This window comes from Zalophus californianus, chromosome 16 (assembly GCF_009762305.2).
Source record: "Zalophus californianus isolate mZalCal1 chromosome 16, mZalCal1.pri.v2, whole genome shotgun sequence".
Lineage (NCBI taxonomy): Eukaryota > Metazoa > Chordata > Mammalia > Carnivora > Otariidae > Zalophus > Zalophus californianus.
The window spans coordinates 45,050,013-45,067,171 of record NC_045610.1 but is presented as its reverse complement, the minus strand read 5'-3'; the positions used below and the strand labels follow the sequence as shown (position 1 = coordinate 45,067,171).

General features: G+C 40.6%; 1 protein-coding gene across 4 annotated transcripts in view; it reads left to right on the top strand.

Annotated features, from left to right (window-relative positions):
• NSF (N-ethylmaleimide sensitive factor, vesicle fusing ATPase) overlaps positions 1-17,159 on the top strand; it is a 157,631-nt gene that overhangs the window by 138,360 nt on the left and 2,112 nt on the right. For all 4 annotated transcript variants that reach the window (XM_027625135.2, XM_027625136.2, XM_027625137.2 and 1 more), the window contains exons 18-20: positions 12,482-12,616; positions 13,700-13,813; positions 17,065-17,120. In XM_027625135.2, coding sequence (XP_027480936.2) covers positions 12,482-12,616; positions 13,700-13,813; positions 17,065-17,120 — 305 coding nt within the window. The remainder of the gene's footprint in view (positions 1-12,481; positions 12,617-13,699; positions 13,814-17,064; positions 17,121-17,159) is intronic.

Genomic DNA, 17,159 nt, shown 5'->3' with positions numbered 1-17,159 from the left:
CCACCTGTTGCTTGTGACTGAAGCTCCCCTTTTCTCCTAACTTAGGGTGGACCAGAGTAGTGTCTCACAGCTTCTCTCCTGCCTTCTTGTCCCTGAAACAAGTATACAGATCTTTGGAGATTTCCTAGGGCTTTATACTGCATGGCATAACAGCTGTTGGGTAAGAAGAGCCAGTAAGAGGAATCTTACAAAAGGTCCGGAACAGTCCGTCAATATTCCTCATAGTTATTGGGATGTAGGTGGAACGAGGTCTTGATCTTTTTAAGTCACTGCTTGGTCTATAGCCACATCTTCGTATTGACAACTTTCCTTGCCCCTCACGTTGGGGAGGCTTCAGACAATCTGAGTGGCCCCGCCTTTTCTTTCCTTTTTTTTTTTTTTAAACCATTTAGGCTATGCGGATGATAATATTTACTACGAATGGGTATTTTGAAGATGGTGGGTCTTAACTACACATAGAACTAGCATTGGCGGTGTAACTAAGAGCACAGGGGTTCGAATTCAAAGACTTGAATTTGAATTCAGCCACTTCTGAGCCTCAATTTTCACTTTTCTAGAATAAGAACAATAGTAATATTGAAGTTGATGTGAGAATTAAATAAAATAAGTATTTATTTTAGTTCTCTGCAAATGGCAAAGCACAACTCAGTTATTAGTTTATTATTCACTTCAAAGAAAACTCTGTCGTCTTTCCTTACACAAAAAATATATAAAACGAACAAAGCAAACAACGCATATCAAAGGAGCTCAGCTCCACGTGGCTGCTGCTGGAGAAACCAGCCCTAGAAATCCGGAAGAAAGAGCATAGCAGCTTTCTCTGCCAGCCATCTTGCTCTTTGCAGCCCCTGTCTGCCTTAGCCAGCCCTGGAGCAAGCGGAAGAAGGGGGCCAGTTTCCAGAATAAGAGGGGCAATAATGGGAAGGGAAGACAGGGAGAAGTTAACCAGTCAGATGGAAAACTCTGACCACCCAGCCAGTGACCCACTGTCTATATAAACTGAGTCTGTGTCAGAAACTGCCTGCGTAACTGTCAAGTCACCTTTCACTTAATCCTGAGTTGCTCTCCGAGTGTGATTTCAGTCAAAGAAAAAAGAACTGGGGGTGAGGGGGTGTAAGGCCAAAATTGTTCCTTTTGGTTGCCTTTATGTCAGTGGCCCCCCAGCTTTTTGAATGCGTACCCCTACCAGTAAAAAAAAGCATATGAGCTTATCTTCCCAACGTTTTAATACATCTGTTATTCTATAAGATGATGTTCATTTTAAAACATACACAAAAAATTTTTTTGAAGAATGCAATCAAAAATAAAAGGAAGTTCTATTATTTCTCTATCTTGAAGGCACCTGCTGTACCCTAGATGGCAGGATTATAGGTGATTATTTTCTGCTTTATTGCTTCCTATATTTTATAAATTTTCAACAGTAAGCATTTATTACTTTATAATCAGGAAAAAAAACTTAATGTGTATACCATTGTTTTCATTTTTAACTAGCAGCATATAACTGTCAAAATTCTTTAATTCCAATCTTTCCAACTGATTTGCTATTTGCCTAACGGTTAAATGAATGTACCTTTGTCTCTAAGCTTGTCTATGTGTAATTTTTTTTTTAACCTTGTTTTTTCTTGTAAGGCTGATTTAATTTAAGGTCTGGTCTGTAAGACGCCCTGTGGTCCTGAGAGGAGAAGTGTGAAAGTGTCTCATGCCTCTCCCAGTTGTCCTTGGAGACCCACCTGGCATTCCGCTCAGTGTTGTGCTTCCAGTAGGAACTCTTGATGCTGGAATGGCAGTCTGACCAAGGTTGACGAAGATAGATGGTGACAATTGTATTAAGTTCCATGGAAGGGCAATGGGAAGGTTTTTTTTCCCCATCCAGAAATAATTTCTTTTGACATGCAAGTTTGAAATATGACTTTATAGAGTATATGCTTTCCCTGGGATGTGCACTTAATAAGCATTTTGTTCCACACTGTAGAAATAAGGGATGAATGAGACACTGTACCTGCCCTCAAAGAGCTTATAATCCAGGACCACCTGATCAGTTGTGCAATTGGTGAACAAGGTGTGTACAAAGTCAGTGACCATTGAGAGTTAACATTCAGCCCACACCCTGCTCACCAAGCCATCCACCCTGGTGGGGGGCTGCATCTGCTCTGAGTGGGGTTGCTGGATTTGGTAGATACAAATAAAAGACACCCAGTTAAATTTGAATTCTAGAAAGATATCAAATAATTTTTGGTATATCTCGTGTAGTGTTTGGGGCATACTTGGGGCTTTATCTGGCAACCTTAGCCCTGAGAGTTGCTCCTACAAGGTACTGGGACTTTGGGGGTGGGGCAGAGAAGCTGCACGCTTCTTTCTAGTTCATCCACCAAGGAAGGGTTTTGTTTTTTGTATCCCTGTCACAATCCAGTGACAGAGATGTGTAAACATGATGTATCTAGTTTTATAAGTTGTGTGGGTTCCAGTGGAATATAAAGGAAAGCACAGTCCATTTTACTGAGAAAATCTGCAAATGTTCCACAAATAGTTCTTGATCTTGGTCTTGAAAGATGAGTAGAAGGGTGGTTTATCAGGGCCATGCTGCCACGCTAAGGAATTCCAGCTCTGAAGCAATGAGGAGAGACGGTGAAGGGTGCGTCTATGCCAGAATTAGCAAATTTTTATTTACACACTAACTGATATTTGGAAATGTAAGGATATGTTTTGTGTATAATTACTTATCTCAGGCTTCATGTGGCATATTCAGTTTCCCTGGAGACAAGAATAGGAATTCATAAGAAATCAAAAGCTTTATTTTTTTTCAGATGATGAAAGCTTAACCTCTTTAAATATCTATTGTTGTTATACTTTAGCCTTTTTCAAGAGGAAAAAATTGCTGTATGCATTTTTGGTGTCTGAACTGTGTTAAAGAATAAGGATCATCATTACAAATCATAATCACATGGGTCAGTACTATCATGGGTAACAGCAGGAACTGTTGGAATGTATACAACTCTGTCCAGGTAGTCATGAAATCGGCCCAGTGTGCCCTGTTTTGTTTTGTTTTAGTTTTTTTTGTACCTTTTCTTGTTCTTAAGTTTTGCTATTAGCTGTGACTTGCAAAATCCCATTGAATTGTGTTAGCCTACCTGCCTCTGATGGTTCCCACTTTGCTAATTTGCTGCTTCTGGTCAGCTGTGAACTAAAAAAGGCAACCACCGGGACTCATGAGTTGTTTATAAAGTAAGAATAACCAGGTCACAAGAGCTGGAGGAGCTTTCCTACGAACAGGGCCACATTATGACTTACATGGGCCCTTTCTTCCATTAAAAAAATTTCAGAATTTTATTTTCCAACTGTTGGTATTTCAAACATTTTTTAGGGGTGCCTGTGTGACTCTTGATCTTAGGGTTGTAAGTTTGAGCCCCACGTTGGGTGTAGAGTTAAACATAAAATATTTAGGGGTGCCTGGGTGGCTCAGTCAGTTGAGTATCCGACTTAATTCGGCTCAGGTCATGATCTCAAGGTCATGAGATCAAGCCCCGAGTCAGGCTCTGCACTGGGCATGGAACCTGCTTGATTCTCTCCCTCCCTCTGTCCCTCCCCCACCTAAAAAAAATAAAAAATGAAATAAAATCTTTAAAAACAACAAGAAGACATTTTTTTGACCTGAAAGTTCTTTGTTTTCTTCTGATTTTAAAAGAAAAGAGAGGGGCACCTGGGTGGCTCAGTCAGTTAAGCGTCCAGCTCTTGATGATTGGCTCAGGTCTTGATCTCCTGGTTGTGAGTTCGAGCCCGCGTTGGGCTCCACACTGGGCATGGAGCCTACTTAAAAAAAAAAAAAAAGAATATTTTTGTGGGCCCTTCCAAGTTTTATGGTCCCTGGCCACTGTGCCCACGTGCCTAGTGGATAGGGTGACACTAGCAGTGAGTAAAGTCACTTGAATCTCACTTTATTTTGTTTTGTTTTGGTCCTAGAAGTTAGAGGATTTTTGCTTATTTCTTGGTTCTGTGTTCTGGATAGCTGAATTGTTCAGCAGATTGGCCTCCAGTTAAGTGAGGGCATGTTGATCCGTGTTCGAAAAGGTTGGGGCCTGCAGGAGTACATGGAGTTGTGTCGGGTTAAGTGAGGGCAGAGTGTGGAGAGAAGGCAAGTTCTGAAATATCTTGGACATAAGAGACCATCGCAGACTGCTAGAAAACTCTGGAAAGCGTTTCAATAAAGAGGAAGGCTGTGAATAAAAGTCACAGAGGTAGAAATTAAATGAGAAGGAAGAAGAAAATTGACCTGAATAGAGCACAGATATCATTGTGGGGCGCATCAAACTAAACATCGAGAGAGGGAGGGAAACTTCCTGTGGTTGCAAGACTGAGGAGTTTGGATCTGCTAATGAATCAGTGGTCATCTTAGTTCAGTTTCTAATGAGAACTATTCCTTTAGGCATTAAGAATACTGTGGCATGTTCAGTACAGCTTTATTTTCTTAATTTAAACTTTTCTCCTAAGAGCTCAGAGATCATAATTCCTAGGTGATGTGTCTCCCTGACTCATAACTAAGAGATCAGCCATTGCTGATATGAGTTAAAAATTGCACAGATGAGAACAATGGACAGGAAAGCATAACGGAAATATCTAAGAGGCCTGAACTCTAACTTCAGCTCCCTGCCTGGATATAAAAGCTGCAGACAGGTCACTTCACCTCTCATCCCAGGTTTCTCATCTATAAAATAACCAGGGGAGGATTAGGTCATCTTTAGACGAGGTCATCTTCAAGAGCTACTCAAGTATAAAATCTGATGATTCAGTGTGTTTTTCACAAATTGATACTAAAATATTCTGTAATATCGTAAAGTGGTCTGCTCTTGCCTATAGTAATTATTTTAAATTATTTGGGGTGAAGTTTCTCATTTCATATCCAATCTGCATCGTGAATTCCCCTCTTTATTGTCCTCTGCCCTGCTAACAGCACCATGGGGATGGTTACAAAGACAGACTAAGAATTTGCTTCAGGGGAAAATCTAATGGAGAGTTTAAGTGTAGTTGTCTGCCTAGTTGTAGCATGATTTATTTGAAACATCCTTCCTTTGGTATTCAATTTAAACATTTAACCACACACACAAAAAAGTTACCAGACATTTGAGCATGAGAAATCAGAAATGCATGCAGAATATGCAAAGAGGCCCCAACCTCTCCTTTTACTGTCCTGGCTCCTGGTTGTTTTTAATGGTAGTCAATTTTCTCCCTTGTTTTGGGGAAACTTAAGAGTTGTAGGAGATGCTTAATAATACTTGTTATTTCACTAGCTTGACTTAATGGCTTCTAATGAATCTCCTCTTTTCCCTGTTAGAGAGGTCTGTATTATCCAATCAATAGCTTAACTATCAGTTGATTAACTAAAAGAAATGGATGACAGCCTTATGGTATCCACTGACATTGTAAATGAAGCATACATGCCATTCATTCTAGATTATTTTCTTGAAAACTTGTTATAGGATTCCCCATTTGGGGCTCCGAGGTATAGACTCTGAAATGGTAGATAGTTATTTTCCTGTTGAACTCTTGGTATAGCGTGCATTTTTCCAGGGCCAGAACAGAGAATGTAACAAGGAAGGAGTGATCCGCACCCTCGAAGCCTACAATGAGATCACCATTCATTCATTCAACACAGATGTATTCACTTCCCAGTATGTACAAGGCACAATGCTAGCCCTGGACATATCAAGAGACCCAAACAGACAAAAATCCTGTCCTCCTGAAGGAAGACCAGCAATAAATACAATAAATAAGTAAAGACAGTAAATGAGTAAAGTATTTCGCATGTTAAAAGGTGACCCATATTGGGGGGGGAGCGGGATAAAGGGAGCTGAAGAAGGGGAGTCTGCAGTTTTAAATGGCGGAGCATGGGGGCCTGTGTGGGCCTGTACAAGAGTTAACACTGAAGCAACCCCATGACGTCAGAGAATCACACGGATGTATAAGGGAAGAGCATTCTAGGTGGAGGGAGCACTGGAGTATCTTCTGTGAGCCAGGCATGCTGTGCTAACAACCACCAGGACGGAGATGAATAAAACGTGGCTCCTACCCGCAGGGAGTTGACAGGCTAGGAACAGATTCAGACTTGCAAATAAGGGCAATGATAAAGTTGTATAAGAACTATGGTGGGTAGGATATTTTTTTAAAAAGTCTCTGTGTTGAATAATACAAACTAAGTAAAAATATGTGAAATTCTTCCCATTTTGTGAATAAAGCTAGGATAAGTGGGAGAGTAAAGCATGGTTTACTGGGAATGCTTCTTCACACCCCTGCCCTGAACTGACCTCTCCCTTAGAAACCTCTTGCTGAGGCCACTCACTCTCACCCTCTGCCATGACTCCTAAAGGCGATGGTTGATCTTTAGTTCAGACCTCATCTGGGCCTCACTGGAACCCTAGTCAAGCTGAAGATTGGAGCTCTCCTCTTCCCATGAGAGTGAGTCTTGGGAGAATGCACTCTCTGTGCATCATTTGTTGTCAGTACCCTGTGTTGGGAGGAGAGGGATTTGCGGACACCCCACTGCTCGTCCACCCAACCTAACCCTGACCTAACCGTAACGTTAGGGAGTCCTGACATCCTACACAGAGAATGCTTTTTCAGGTTCCTTCAAGACCACTCATTTAAGCTTGTACGTCCTTTCATTCTCGCCTCCTCCGAAAGACTTCCCTTCACCAATCTTCTTCCCCCCCCCCCCCGCCCTCACCACTCTACTTTGACAGGTAGGTAGGATTTTTATCCCATTTGTGTGACTGAGGAGGAGACGGGTACTCAGAAGTGAAATCTACCCCCAATCACACAGCTGTGAATGACGGAGCCTGTCCTTTTGCTACTGCACCAAGCCACCTATCCATCAGAGGACTTGCCTCTCCTCCCTTGCTGTCTGCCAGCCCTGGACTTGCCTTAAAAAGGATGTCATGTGTGTGAGGTCTTGGGGGGGAAGGTGCAGATCCTTCCTGGGCATGCTGACTTGGAGAGCCACACATCATTAGTGCCCCAGCTTTCCACTGGCCCTTAGACCGTCCTGCCTGGAGCTGCTGGATCCTCTTTCTCTTCCTCATTCTTCTGCCTCCTCAAGAATCTTCTTTAGTTTCCTGTTGCTTTTTATATCAAATCTCCTTCCTTAGTTAAGCATTCTGAGTCTTCCTTTCAGTGGCTGCCCACTCCCCTCTCTCTAGAAAGGCTTCGTTTTCAGCCCTGAGCACTCCGGCTCAGCTGCCTCCACCACCCACATAGGATTGAGTAGCGTTAGAGACCCGTCCCTTCTCCAGGGCCTCCTCTGTGTCTGTGACTCTACAGCACTACGGGAATCTTCCTAGATGCCCCCACTCCGATGAAACTGTTCCCTTATGCTCTGTCCCCTCTGCCATGATTAGTTTGTGTTTCCTGATGTGTTACTTGGTACTGGTCCCTGAATGTGTATGTGCTCTTCCCAACTAAATTATGATCACTTTGAGGGCACAAACCAAATCTCATAATTCCGTAAATACCTAAACAGAGTAAATTCTCAGTAATGATCTGAACAACTAGTCTTTTACATACTGGGTTTATAAATTCTTAATATTCTGAAATTTTTCTCTCTCAGAAAAAGCCTCAGATTCTAACCATCAGAAAATAAAGTTTAAGGCCCCGACACACAGCAGTTTTGAGTTTCACTTTTAAACTCACTTCTTAATCCATTTCAGGGTTCCCAATTGTTCCCAGTTAATTCTTCTTACCGAGGGTGTATTACACTTGCTCAGCATTGAATGATATGGAAAGAATGGCCTTTCTTTACTGCATAACTGACTTTACTTTTGTTCACAGGTTAAAATCAGCCCTTCCATTTCACTGCAGTATTATATTGGTGGCATTTCTATTTAAGAAAAAAAGCTTTCTTCCACATGAACTTTTGTTACAAATCAGTTTATTGGGGCCAATCAATGGGCAGGACCTATGAAAGGGTGTGGATTATCTGGTTAGTCCTTTGTGTGGCAAAAGGCTTAGATACTGCTTAGTACTTTGTTCATTCTTCATCATGTAAAGAAGTGTTTTTTTGAAGGATCAACACCTGACTGAGCCCTGCCTTTTTCATGGAAATGTTTTCACCTGAGTTGCTTCTTATGGTACCAAGAATTAGTTAACTAATACTTATTTAACCTTGGAACAATGTTTATCATAATCCGATTGGCAGATAGTCATTTTATTTAGGCCCGTTTCTTTATTGTATCAGGAACTAGCAAAAGTATTCTGGGAACAATTTTTTTTATCCTTCAAATAAGTTACCAGTCTACTTTTTTTCTTTCCATCAAGGGGCATGTTTCCATGCTGTAGACTTAAGACTAGTAGCCACACATTAATGAGTTGGATTTCCCCTCTTGGGTTGAACTCTACTTTTATTTTTAAAGGCGGCTTTCCTGTTACATGCTGCTGGCAGCTTTTCATCCAAACTGTTCTCCAGTATGATTTACTACATTAACACACTCAGAGTTGTTTTTTTCATGATAAAACTTCCTCATGAGCATTACCACTAATTAATAGACAAAATGACCCAGCACAATTTAATTATTTGGTAATGATTTTCGGTGTTTTCTTAAAGATGAGGCTTTACAAGTCAAGGCCTGAACTTGTCTGGGTCATGACCTCTCTGCAGTGTTTGCAGTCTTGTTAAACAAGAAGTAAAGCAAAACATAAATTAGTGTTTCCATTATAAGTTGCTCTGCATTTCCCAGTCTTTCAACACTCCAAGGAGCATAGTCATGGTTAGTGTAAGAGAAAGTTTCACTTGGAAAATGGCAATTCCAGCTTTCTGGAGTGAGTAAGAAGCTTCTTCCTCAGTGCCGTTCTTCTAGGGCCAATGTGTGGCCCTCCTTGAGAGAAGGCAAGATGAGGGAGTTTGAATTATGGGCTGTAGAACGTAAGGAGAGAGAACAGTTGCCTTTCGTTGTAATAAGCCTCTGTGGCCTTTAGCATCTGTTAGCCTTCAGGGATGTGTTCCTAAGTTTACAGATGGAATTTAGTGCTGAATGTTAAAGCACCACTCTTCTGTGACAGTAGAAATGTGTATGTCTTTGTGTGTTTGTAAGTACCCCAACTCCCCGGTTTTTGTTTTTATTATTTGGCCCTCAGACTTATGTATTTCTGCTCCTTTTGGCTTGGAATATCCTTCCCCTTCATCTTCCTAATCAGCCTACTCATTCCTTAAGGCTCAGTTCCAGAGAAAGAGCAGATGTTTCTCTGCCACCTGTTCCCTCCCTCTACCGCGACGTCCTGTGCATAATACCTCCCACCTCTCCATAATATATTGTCATCATCTCTCTCTCTTTTTTTTAAGATTTTATTTATTTGACAGAGAGAGAGCAGGAGGGCACAAGCAGGGGAAGCGGCAGAGGAAGAAGGAGAAGCAGGCCCCTGGCTGAGCACGGAGCCCGACGCGGGGCTCGATCCCAGGACCCTGGGATCATGACCTGAGCCGAAGGCAGACGCTTAACTGACTGAGCCACCCAGGATCCCCTATTTTCTCATTTTAACATCCTGAGTTTCTAAGATTCATGAATAGGTTTAATGATTGTTTTAAAGGCTTATCTGTGGAGTAAGTGTGTACCATAAATTTAGTGACATAGTTTAAAATGCATTCCTCTTCCATTTTCCAAGTAAACTTTTTTTTTTTTTAAAGATTTTATTTGACAGAAAGACACAGCGAGAGAGGGAACACAAACAGGGGGAGTGGGAGAAGGAGAAGCAGGCTTCCCGCGGAGCAGGGAGCCCGATGCAGGGCTCGATCCCAGGACCCTGGGATCATGACCTGAGCTGAAGGCAGACGCTTAACGACTGAGCCACCCAGGCGTCCCCCAAGTAAACATTTTTTTAAATATGTTTTTCTTCATCAAGAAAAGCAGTATACAGTTTTGGATTCTGGATCTGGCTTCCATTCCTGGATCCACCATATATTAGTTGTTTGACCTTCAACAAATTACTTGTATCTGTGAGATTCAATAGCTTCATCAGTAAAGTAGAGATAATACAAGTACTTAATTCTCAGGATTATATGAACATGAAATGAGACGTTGATCTCAGGAGATGCCACTCTGCAAATAGGAGTAAATGGGAGTCTCCATATTGAATGGTGAGCTACCCAGATCCCTTCCGCCATCTAATCCCAGTATGCTGGAAACTAGGCTTTATAGCCTTCAGGAAGAAGATTGGAAGATTCTTCTCTGGGAAAAATGTACACACCCTGACCTTTGAAGGACCCCCAATAATCAGCCAAGTCTTATCTGATCATCCTGTAGTGAAGCCCTTAGACTCAGAGCTTCCAGTCACTAGTTTAACTCTTAAATCTGAATAGTCATCCAGCAATCACCAGATACTTGAGGGAAAGCTCCAGTGAACAAATAGGAAAAAAGGAACTCTGGGGAGACAGGACAAAGCAGAGAACAGAAGAAATCATTATAAAATCTGTAATAGTCACACAAATCTAAAATAAGGTATCATATCCATTAAGTACAATAAAAAAAAGCATTCAAGAAACGAGAAAGAGCTCTTAGAAATGAAAATATATTCTAGAAAGAACTTAATATAAAGGCTGGAAGATAATGTTGATCCTAACCCAAAAAGTATTTGAAAGAGAAAGGTAAAAACCAGGAGTAAAAAAAAGAAAGAAAGAAAAAAAAGACAAATAGAAAAATCAAAGAAATAATCCAAGATATTTCCTAAAACTGAATCATTTTTCAGTTTGGAAAGGAACCATCTAGCACCAGCAGAAGGAGTAAAGAAAGATTTATCTCAAAGTATGTGATTTTAAAATTATAGAATATAAAGGTAAGGAAAAGGTCCTTTAAAATTAAAAAAAAAGTAGAAGCAAAAAGTCAAAATCAGAATAGTATCAGTCTTCTAGCCAGCAGCACTGAAAATTAAAAGACAATAGAGTAATGCCTTCAAAATTCTGGAGGGGAAAATTATTTTTAGCCTTGTTCTCTGTGCCTAGCTGAACTCTCAAGTATAGAGTGGACAATATTAATGGTGGAATAAAAGCATTTCCAGACATTCAAAGTCTTTATATTTTTACCTCCTGTGCACCCTGTCTCAGGAAGTTATTGAAGTAGGTGCACCATGAAAAAGAGGGAATAAATGAAGACCAGGATGTAGGGGATCTAAGAGAGAAGAAAGTTCTAGAACTGCAGCTGTGCAGCAGCAATCCATTCAGACTCTTTGAGGAATAGAGGACTCCAGGAGGGGATGTCTTAAACAAACAAACAGACTTTAAAATTCCCTGACATGTTTGAAGGGTATTGAAAGGATATTCATGGTTGTGTTTGGGGATGAACTTGTAATAGGTACCTGGTAACTAAGCAGAGGGTGAAAATGACAGTTATTAACTCTAATAAATATAAAATGTTTCCTAGGAAAGGAAATGTAATAGTATACTACATGGCTTAGCTGTCAATCATACTTATATAATCATGGTAAATACTGAATATAGCTTTATTCAAAGACTATGAAATAACCACATTGGAAGGACAAGAAAAGGGGCACATGGCGGGGGTATGTGAAAAAATTAATATTAAATCTCCATCTTCAGTAATAAGTGGTCAGTAAATAATATTTAAAGCTGAAAACAAAAATCTAAAAATGGTGTAACCTTATTATGTAAAGAAAAGGAGGTAAATACAAGAAGAAAAGCTAAGAGTTTAAAATGATTGCCTTTGGAGAGAGGCAATCAGGAATGGTGGCATAGGCCTGCTATAGTTTTTAAACATTTTTTGTGTTTTTGGGTTAAAAATAAAATGGAAAATTTAAAATACTAAATGACACAGTTATGTAAAGCATTTGTCACCATGTCTTTTACAGGTAAGTGTTGCAGAAATGTAAACAATTTTTGTTACCCTACTCCTTTGAAAAAAAAAAAGATTTACGTATTTTAGAAAGAGTGCGAGTGGAGGGGCAGAGGGAGAGGGACTCTCAAGCAAGCTCCCTGCTGAGTGAGCAGCCTAATGCAGGGCTCGATGTGAGGCTCGGCACCAGGACCCTGAGATCATGACCTGAGCTGAAACCAAGAGTCAGACACTTAACAGACTACGCCCCCCAGGCGCCCCTACTCTACTCCTTAAAAGCATTATAAATCTTTGCTAAGTGGGTGATACAGACTTCCCGTTCATTCATTTCCTTTTTTCCAGTCCCCACCATACGTACACCATGTTGGCCATGAGAAATGAATTAGAGCATATACTTCAGTATCTTTTTATTTGGTTTGTATGTCTCCCTGACTTACTCATCCATTATTTTATTGACGTGAATGACAAGAAGGAGCTGTTGCCTTTCTGAATCCTGTTCTTGATACTTTTCTTTAGATTTTCATGCGGAAAATTCTGAATTTCTTTTCTTTTGCCTAACCATTTGCATTTCTGCAATTAAATAAATGGACATTGTTCAAGCTTACTCTAGGTTCCTAACCAGTCTTATCCTGCATTTTAACACATTTTCTCCCTGTGATCAGGGCCGCAAGCTTCTTATCATTGGGACCACTAGCCGCAAAGATGTCCTTCAGGAGATGGAGATGCTGAATGCTTTCAGCACCACCATCCACGTGCCTAACATTGCTACAGGAGAGCAGCTGTTGGAGGCTCTGGAGGTGAAAATGAGTCAATGGATTGCTAAGTGTCTATTAGAAAGGAGTCGGGGCTGGGAATAATGCTAAGGGGGCGCAGCAGACATTGCACCCGGTGCCTAGTTTCTGTGCTAACCTAGAATAGGGCACCTGGGATATACCTTCAGTCGTTTCAGGAATTCGAGGAAGAGATGAATGTCAGTGAAAGTGAATGAATTTCCCATTCCTTGGTGTAGGCAGCCTGCCAGGAATGAATTACTCTGTGCCCACCAGGAGTGATGCATACAAATTACATGGGCCAGAAACTTGGAATGGGGGAAGGAGAGGGCAGAGTGGTAGAGTAATCAATATGTAGAAAATTCGGTCATTCGTAATAGCTTTCTGCTCATTTACTTGCATTTAATAAATTGGAACGGTGATTAAAACCTTAGAGACTGCAAAAATGCTACGGAAGTAAAAGAAACTGCTTTATTAACAACCTCATAATATGGAAATGTTTTCTTTAAATCTTTTGAGGATGACAAAGTTTAGATTTTTTAAAAACTATAACCTTCATTAAACTTTTGATTAATATCAATGTACACAAATGACTTGGTGAGATCTGAGAAAAATGTTATGTAATGATTTGTTTGGCAGTGGTAAAAGCTTCTTAAAATCCTCAAGACCCATGCAGTTGGGGCATACTCCCAACAAAATAGAAATTATCTATATGATAAATGTCTCCAGATTAATTATGTGAGCAGCTCTTGTGCTGAGGTTGGGTAAAGAATTAAATTTAGTCTCTGCTTTGACACATGCTAAAAATTTTTAACTGATTATTTATTGTGGGTTGAAGTTTTCTTTCCCCCCCACCCCCAGCAAACATATCTCTAAATTATAATGGTGATCTCTAGGAAAACAGGATTTAGGATACCAGTTTTCACTTTCATTAATTGTACCTAATGGGTTTAAGAAGGTCAGGTTGGATTTTAAAATAGGAGAAAGTCCTGTCAACTTGAACCAGTCAGATAGTTCTTACTACTGTTCTTTTAAGGATAAATGTGAGCATTAACTAATGTTGATGCACTTACTATAAAAGTGTTTTTGTCATTTTTATTGTTTTTGTAGCTTTTGGGCAACTTCAGAGATAAGGAACGTACCACAATTTCACAGCAAGTCAAAGGGAAGAAGGTCTGGATAGGCATCAAGAAGTTACTAATGTTGATTGAGATGTCGCTCCAGGTAAGATGTTGCATTCTCCATAGGATTCAGACACAGGAGCTTCATGACATACCAAGGTTCTATATTTCCTTTGCTAAGGTTTTGTTTTGTTTTAAAGACTTTAAGTAATCTCTGCACCCATCGTGGGGCTTGAACCCACAACCCCGAGATCAAGAGTCGCCTGTTCCACTGACTGAGCCAGCCAGGCACCCCTCCTCTGCTAAGGTTTTAATTAGTTTGTTATAATTCTCTTATTTCTGAACTCAAGTTGCTATTAGTAGCCTGCTTCTGAGACCAAACAATAACTTATTAGTACTTTTCTTTCTCACTTCTTAAAATTCAGAAATAGAAAAAAAGATTATAAAGTTACTTTCAATTTTAATTTAGGGAGTGATTAGATCTTAGAACTAGAAAGGACTTCAAAGAGGCAATTGTTCTCCTGTCGTCACCCCCTGCCCCCATTTTAGAGATGAGGATACTGAGTGTCCCTCAGGTGCTCAGTGGGTTATCCAGGATCACATAGCCAATTATTGATGGAAGGAAGATGGCGTTGTTTATCCGAGGTCCGGAAGCTGCTCTGTATTACACCAAAAGGGGCCTGGGAGACTGTTTTTAAGGGACCAGTTAATTGAATTGTACAGAGTAGACTTAGGCTCTCTATATTTTCCCCTGGCTGGGCTCCTAGAAATTTCATGCAAACTACTGTAGGGTTAAAGTATCCAGGATCACAGAGAATACCGAGCCCTAGGCCAGTGCCTGGGCAAAGACAGATGAAATTTCTTTGGGACTTTCTCACGTCTACTGGCAACTTACCTTTCCTCCTTTGGGAACTCTACCCCTCCACATGTCCATCCTGTCTTTCTATCCTTATCTGACACACTGGTTAGATAATAAATGTATTCCTGCCAAGTTCTGTGAGTTCAGGGACCTTGGCTGTCACTCACTGTTGGAATCCACAGTCCCTGGAACAGAACTGGACACACAGTAGGGCACTCAGTGAACTGTAGTCAGATGGGTCCATCCATTGTGGATGGTCATTGGTGGACAGACTGGCCTCGCTGTTGGCATTATGTGTCGCTGCTCAGTCCTGCCATCCCGGCCCCGTGAGCAGTGGGTAGTAGAAGTGAAGTTTCACGGTTATACCTGAAATAGGCTCTTGGACCAATAACAAATGGAGAACACGAAGTGAATGCTTTTTATCTTTGCTGGAACATTTATTTTTAAAACAAAATTGTGGCTTTCAGAAACCTAAGTTGAATGTATTGAACATTCAGCCGGACTGAAATTTATTTTCCACAATGAATGTAAACTGAAGTTGCAGACTAATCACTTTGCTTAGGATTATCCTTGGTAAAGGTACATATACAGATGTATTAGCTCTTTCCTTGGGAAAAGATAAATCTGTCAAGATAGTCAGCTCTACTCTTCATTTTTTTGGTTTCAGCATAATTTTTTTTCAATAATTGCATAGAAGAAACTATGTGGGCTTTTCACTCCAGTCCCTACCCCTTCTTCCTTTGATGCCTGCAGGTCAGTGATCAACTTAATGCCTCTCATGTATGTGGGGCAGAAAGTGAGAGTGGGGCACTCAGGCCTAATCTTCAGCGACTGACATTTCATAGGCCTCTGAGTTTGAACCCCTTCTTGTCAAATGGATTTCGTGCAGCTGAGTGAATTCTCTTTAGATCTGCCTGAGAGAGACTGAGCCTAAGTGGAGAGGCATGTAGTTGAGCAAAATATAAGTCATGTTACCTCTCTGTTCACTATACACGATTCTGTTAAAACTTGCTCAGTGCTGAGGATCTGCTCTGACTGGATGTCACCTGAGGGAATAAAGTCATTTATCTAGATTACTTTTTTCCTCCCTTTCTCTTGACTTTTAATTCCATAGCTACAGGCAAGTCAGTAAGTCGTTGCTCACACATATTAAATATATTTAATGGGCAAAGACCTGCAAGTACTGACTACAGCTGAGCTCCAGCCAGTTCCATTTTTTTTAAAAGAACTTGACAATTGATTCATATGTAATTCTATTCCCAAAGAGGGAAAATGTTTCTTTTGTTAGCTCTTCACACTTTTTCTTAGTCCTTTGTAGTCTGACCTCTTAACTTTGATACATTTGAAACTTCTGTTCAATGTTTTTTTGGGATAGAAGAGAAGAAATCTTAAAAAAAAAAAAAAAAAATGTGGTGGTGGGGGGAATCCGAGTGCACATTTACCCACAGCTGCACTGACATTTGAAAGCTCTCCCTGGAGGGCAGGGAGTTCCCTCTTGGGAAACAGACTCCTGCCCTGGAACATTTTTTAAAAGTTAGGTATGTTTCTTACAATAAAAATTCATCTTAAGGAATTAAAGATGTTTTTAATGATCATTTTTTAGATAACATCTCTGGTGGACCAATGAGAACAAAATATAATTAAATTAGTATAAACATGAATATAAAGGAAAATGAATAGAGAAAATTAGTAATATCCTAAACTTGGCCTCTGAACCAAAATTCCCCTATCTTCTCCTAGACTTAGGATGCTTTTTTTTTTTTTTTTGACGATTTTATTTTTAAGTAATCTCTACACCCAGTGTGGGGCTCAAACCCACAACCCCGAGATCAAGAATCACATGCTCCACTGCCTGAGCCAGTCAGGCTCCCCTATCCTGATGCTTTTCTGTCACAGGAGATCCAGATTATCCAGGGGCCATGTTAGGGGAGTCAGCCCCACTCTTCATTTTTTTACTTTCAGCACCATTTTTTTCATTAATTGCAAAGAAGAAACTGCATGGAAGACCAAGGCTAAGAAAAGCGAATATGTTGATCATGAAGTGTTAATAAGCTACTTTTTGGTCATTTAATCAACCTCAACTGGTGTAAGTTTGGTCTCACTTTTATATGTTGGATGAGTCCTATGACTTGGATGCCCTTCAAACCCCCGTGAATAGCCATCGTCTGGTCTCACATGTGTCCTCGCAGACGTGCTTCTTCCTTACACAGCACTAGCTGAGGGGGCATTCGCCTTGAGGTACCTGGGAATGACCAGCTGGGTCACTTGGAACCTCGTGCACAGTGATTCTCTGTGCTAGGAAGTCCTGTTCACTCCTTTTGAATGATGTAATCTGCTTTGCTGTGTATCAGAATACTGGTCAGGGAGCAGGTAACGTATTTCTGTGACTCAGCAGAGCACTGGTGGAAGTATGAAACCGAGCATTTCCTTGGCACTAAGTGCATAGTTAGAAGGTACCATTAACCTGTGTTCTTTATTTCTTCTGATGTATTTAGATGGATCCTGAATACCGTGTGAGAAAATTCTTGGCCCTCTTAGGAGAAGAAGGAGCGTAAGTACACACAGCACTTAAGACCACCAGCCAGACTTA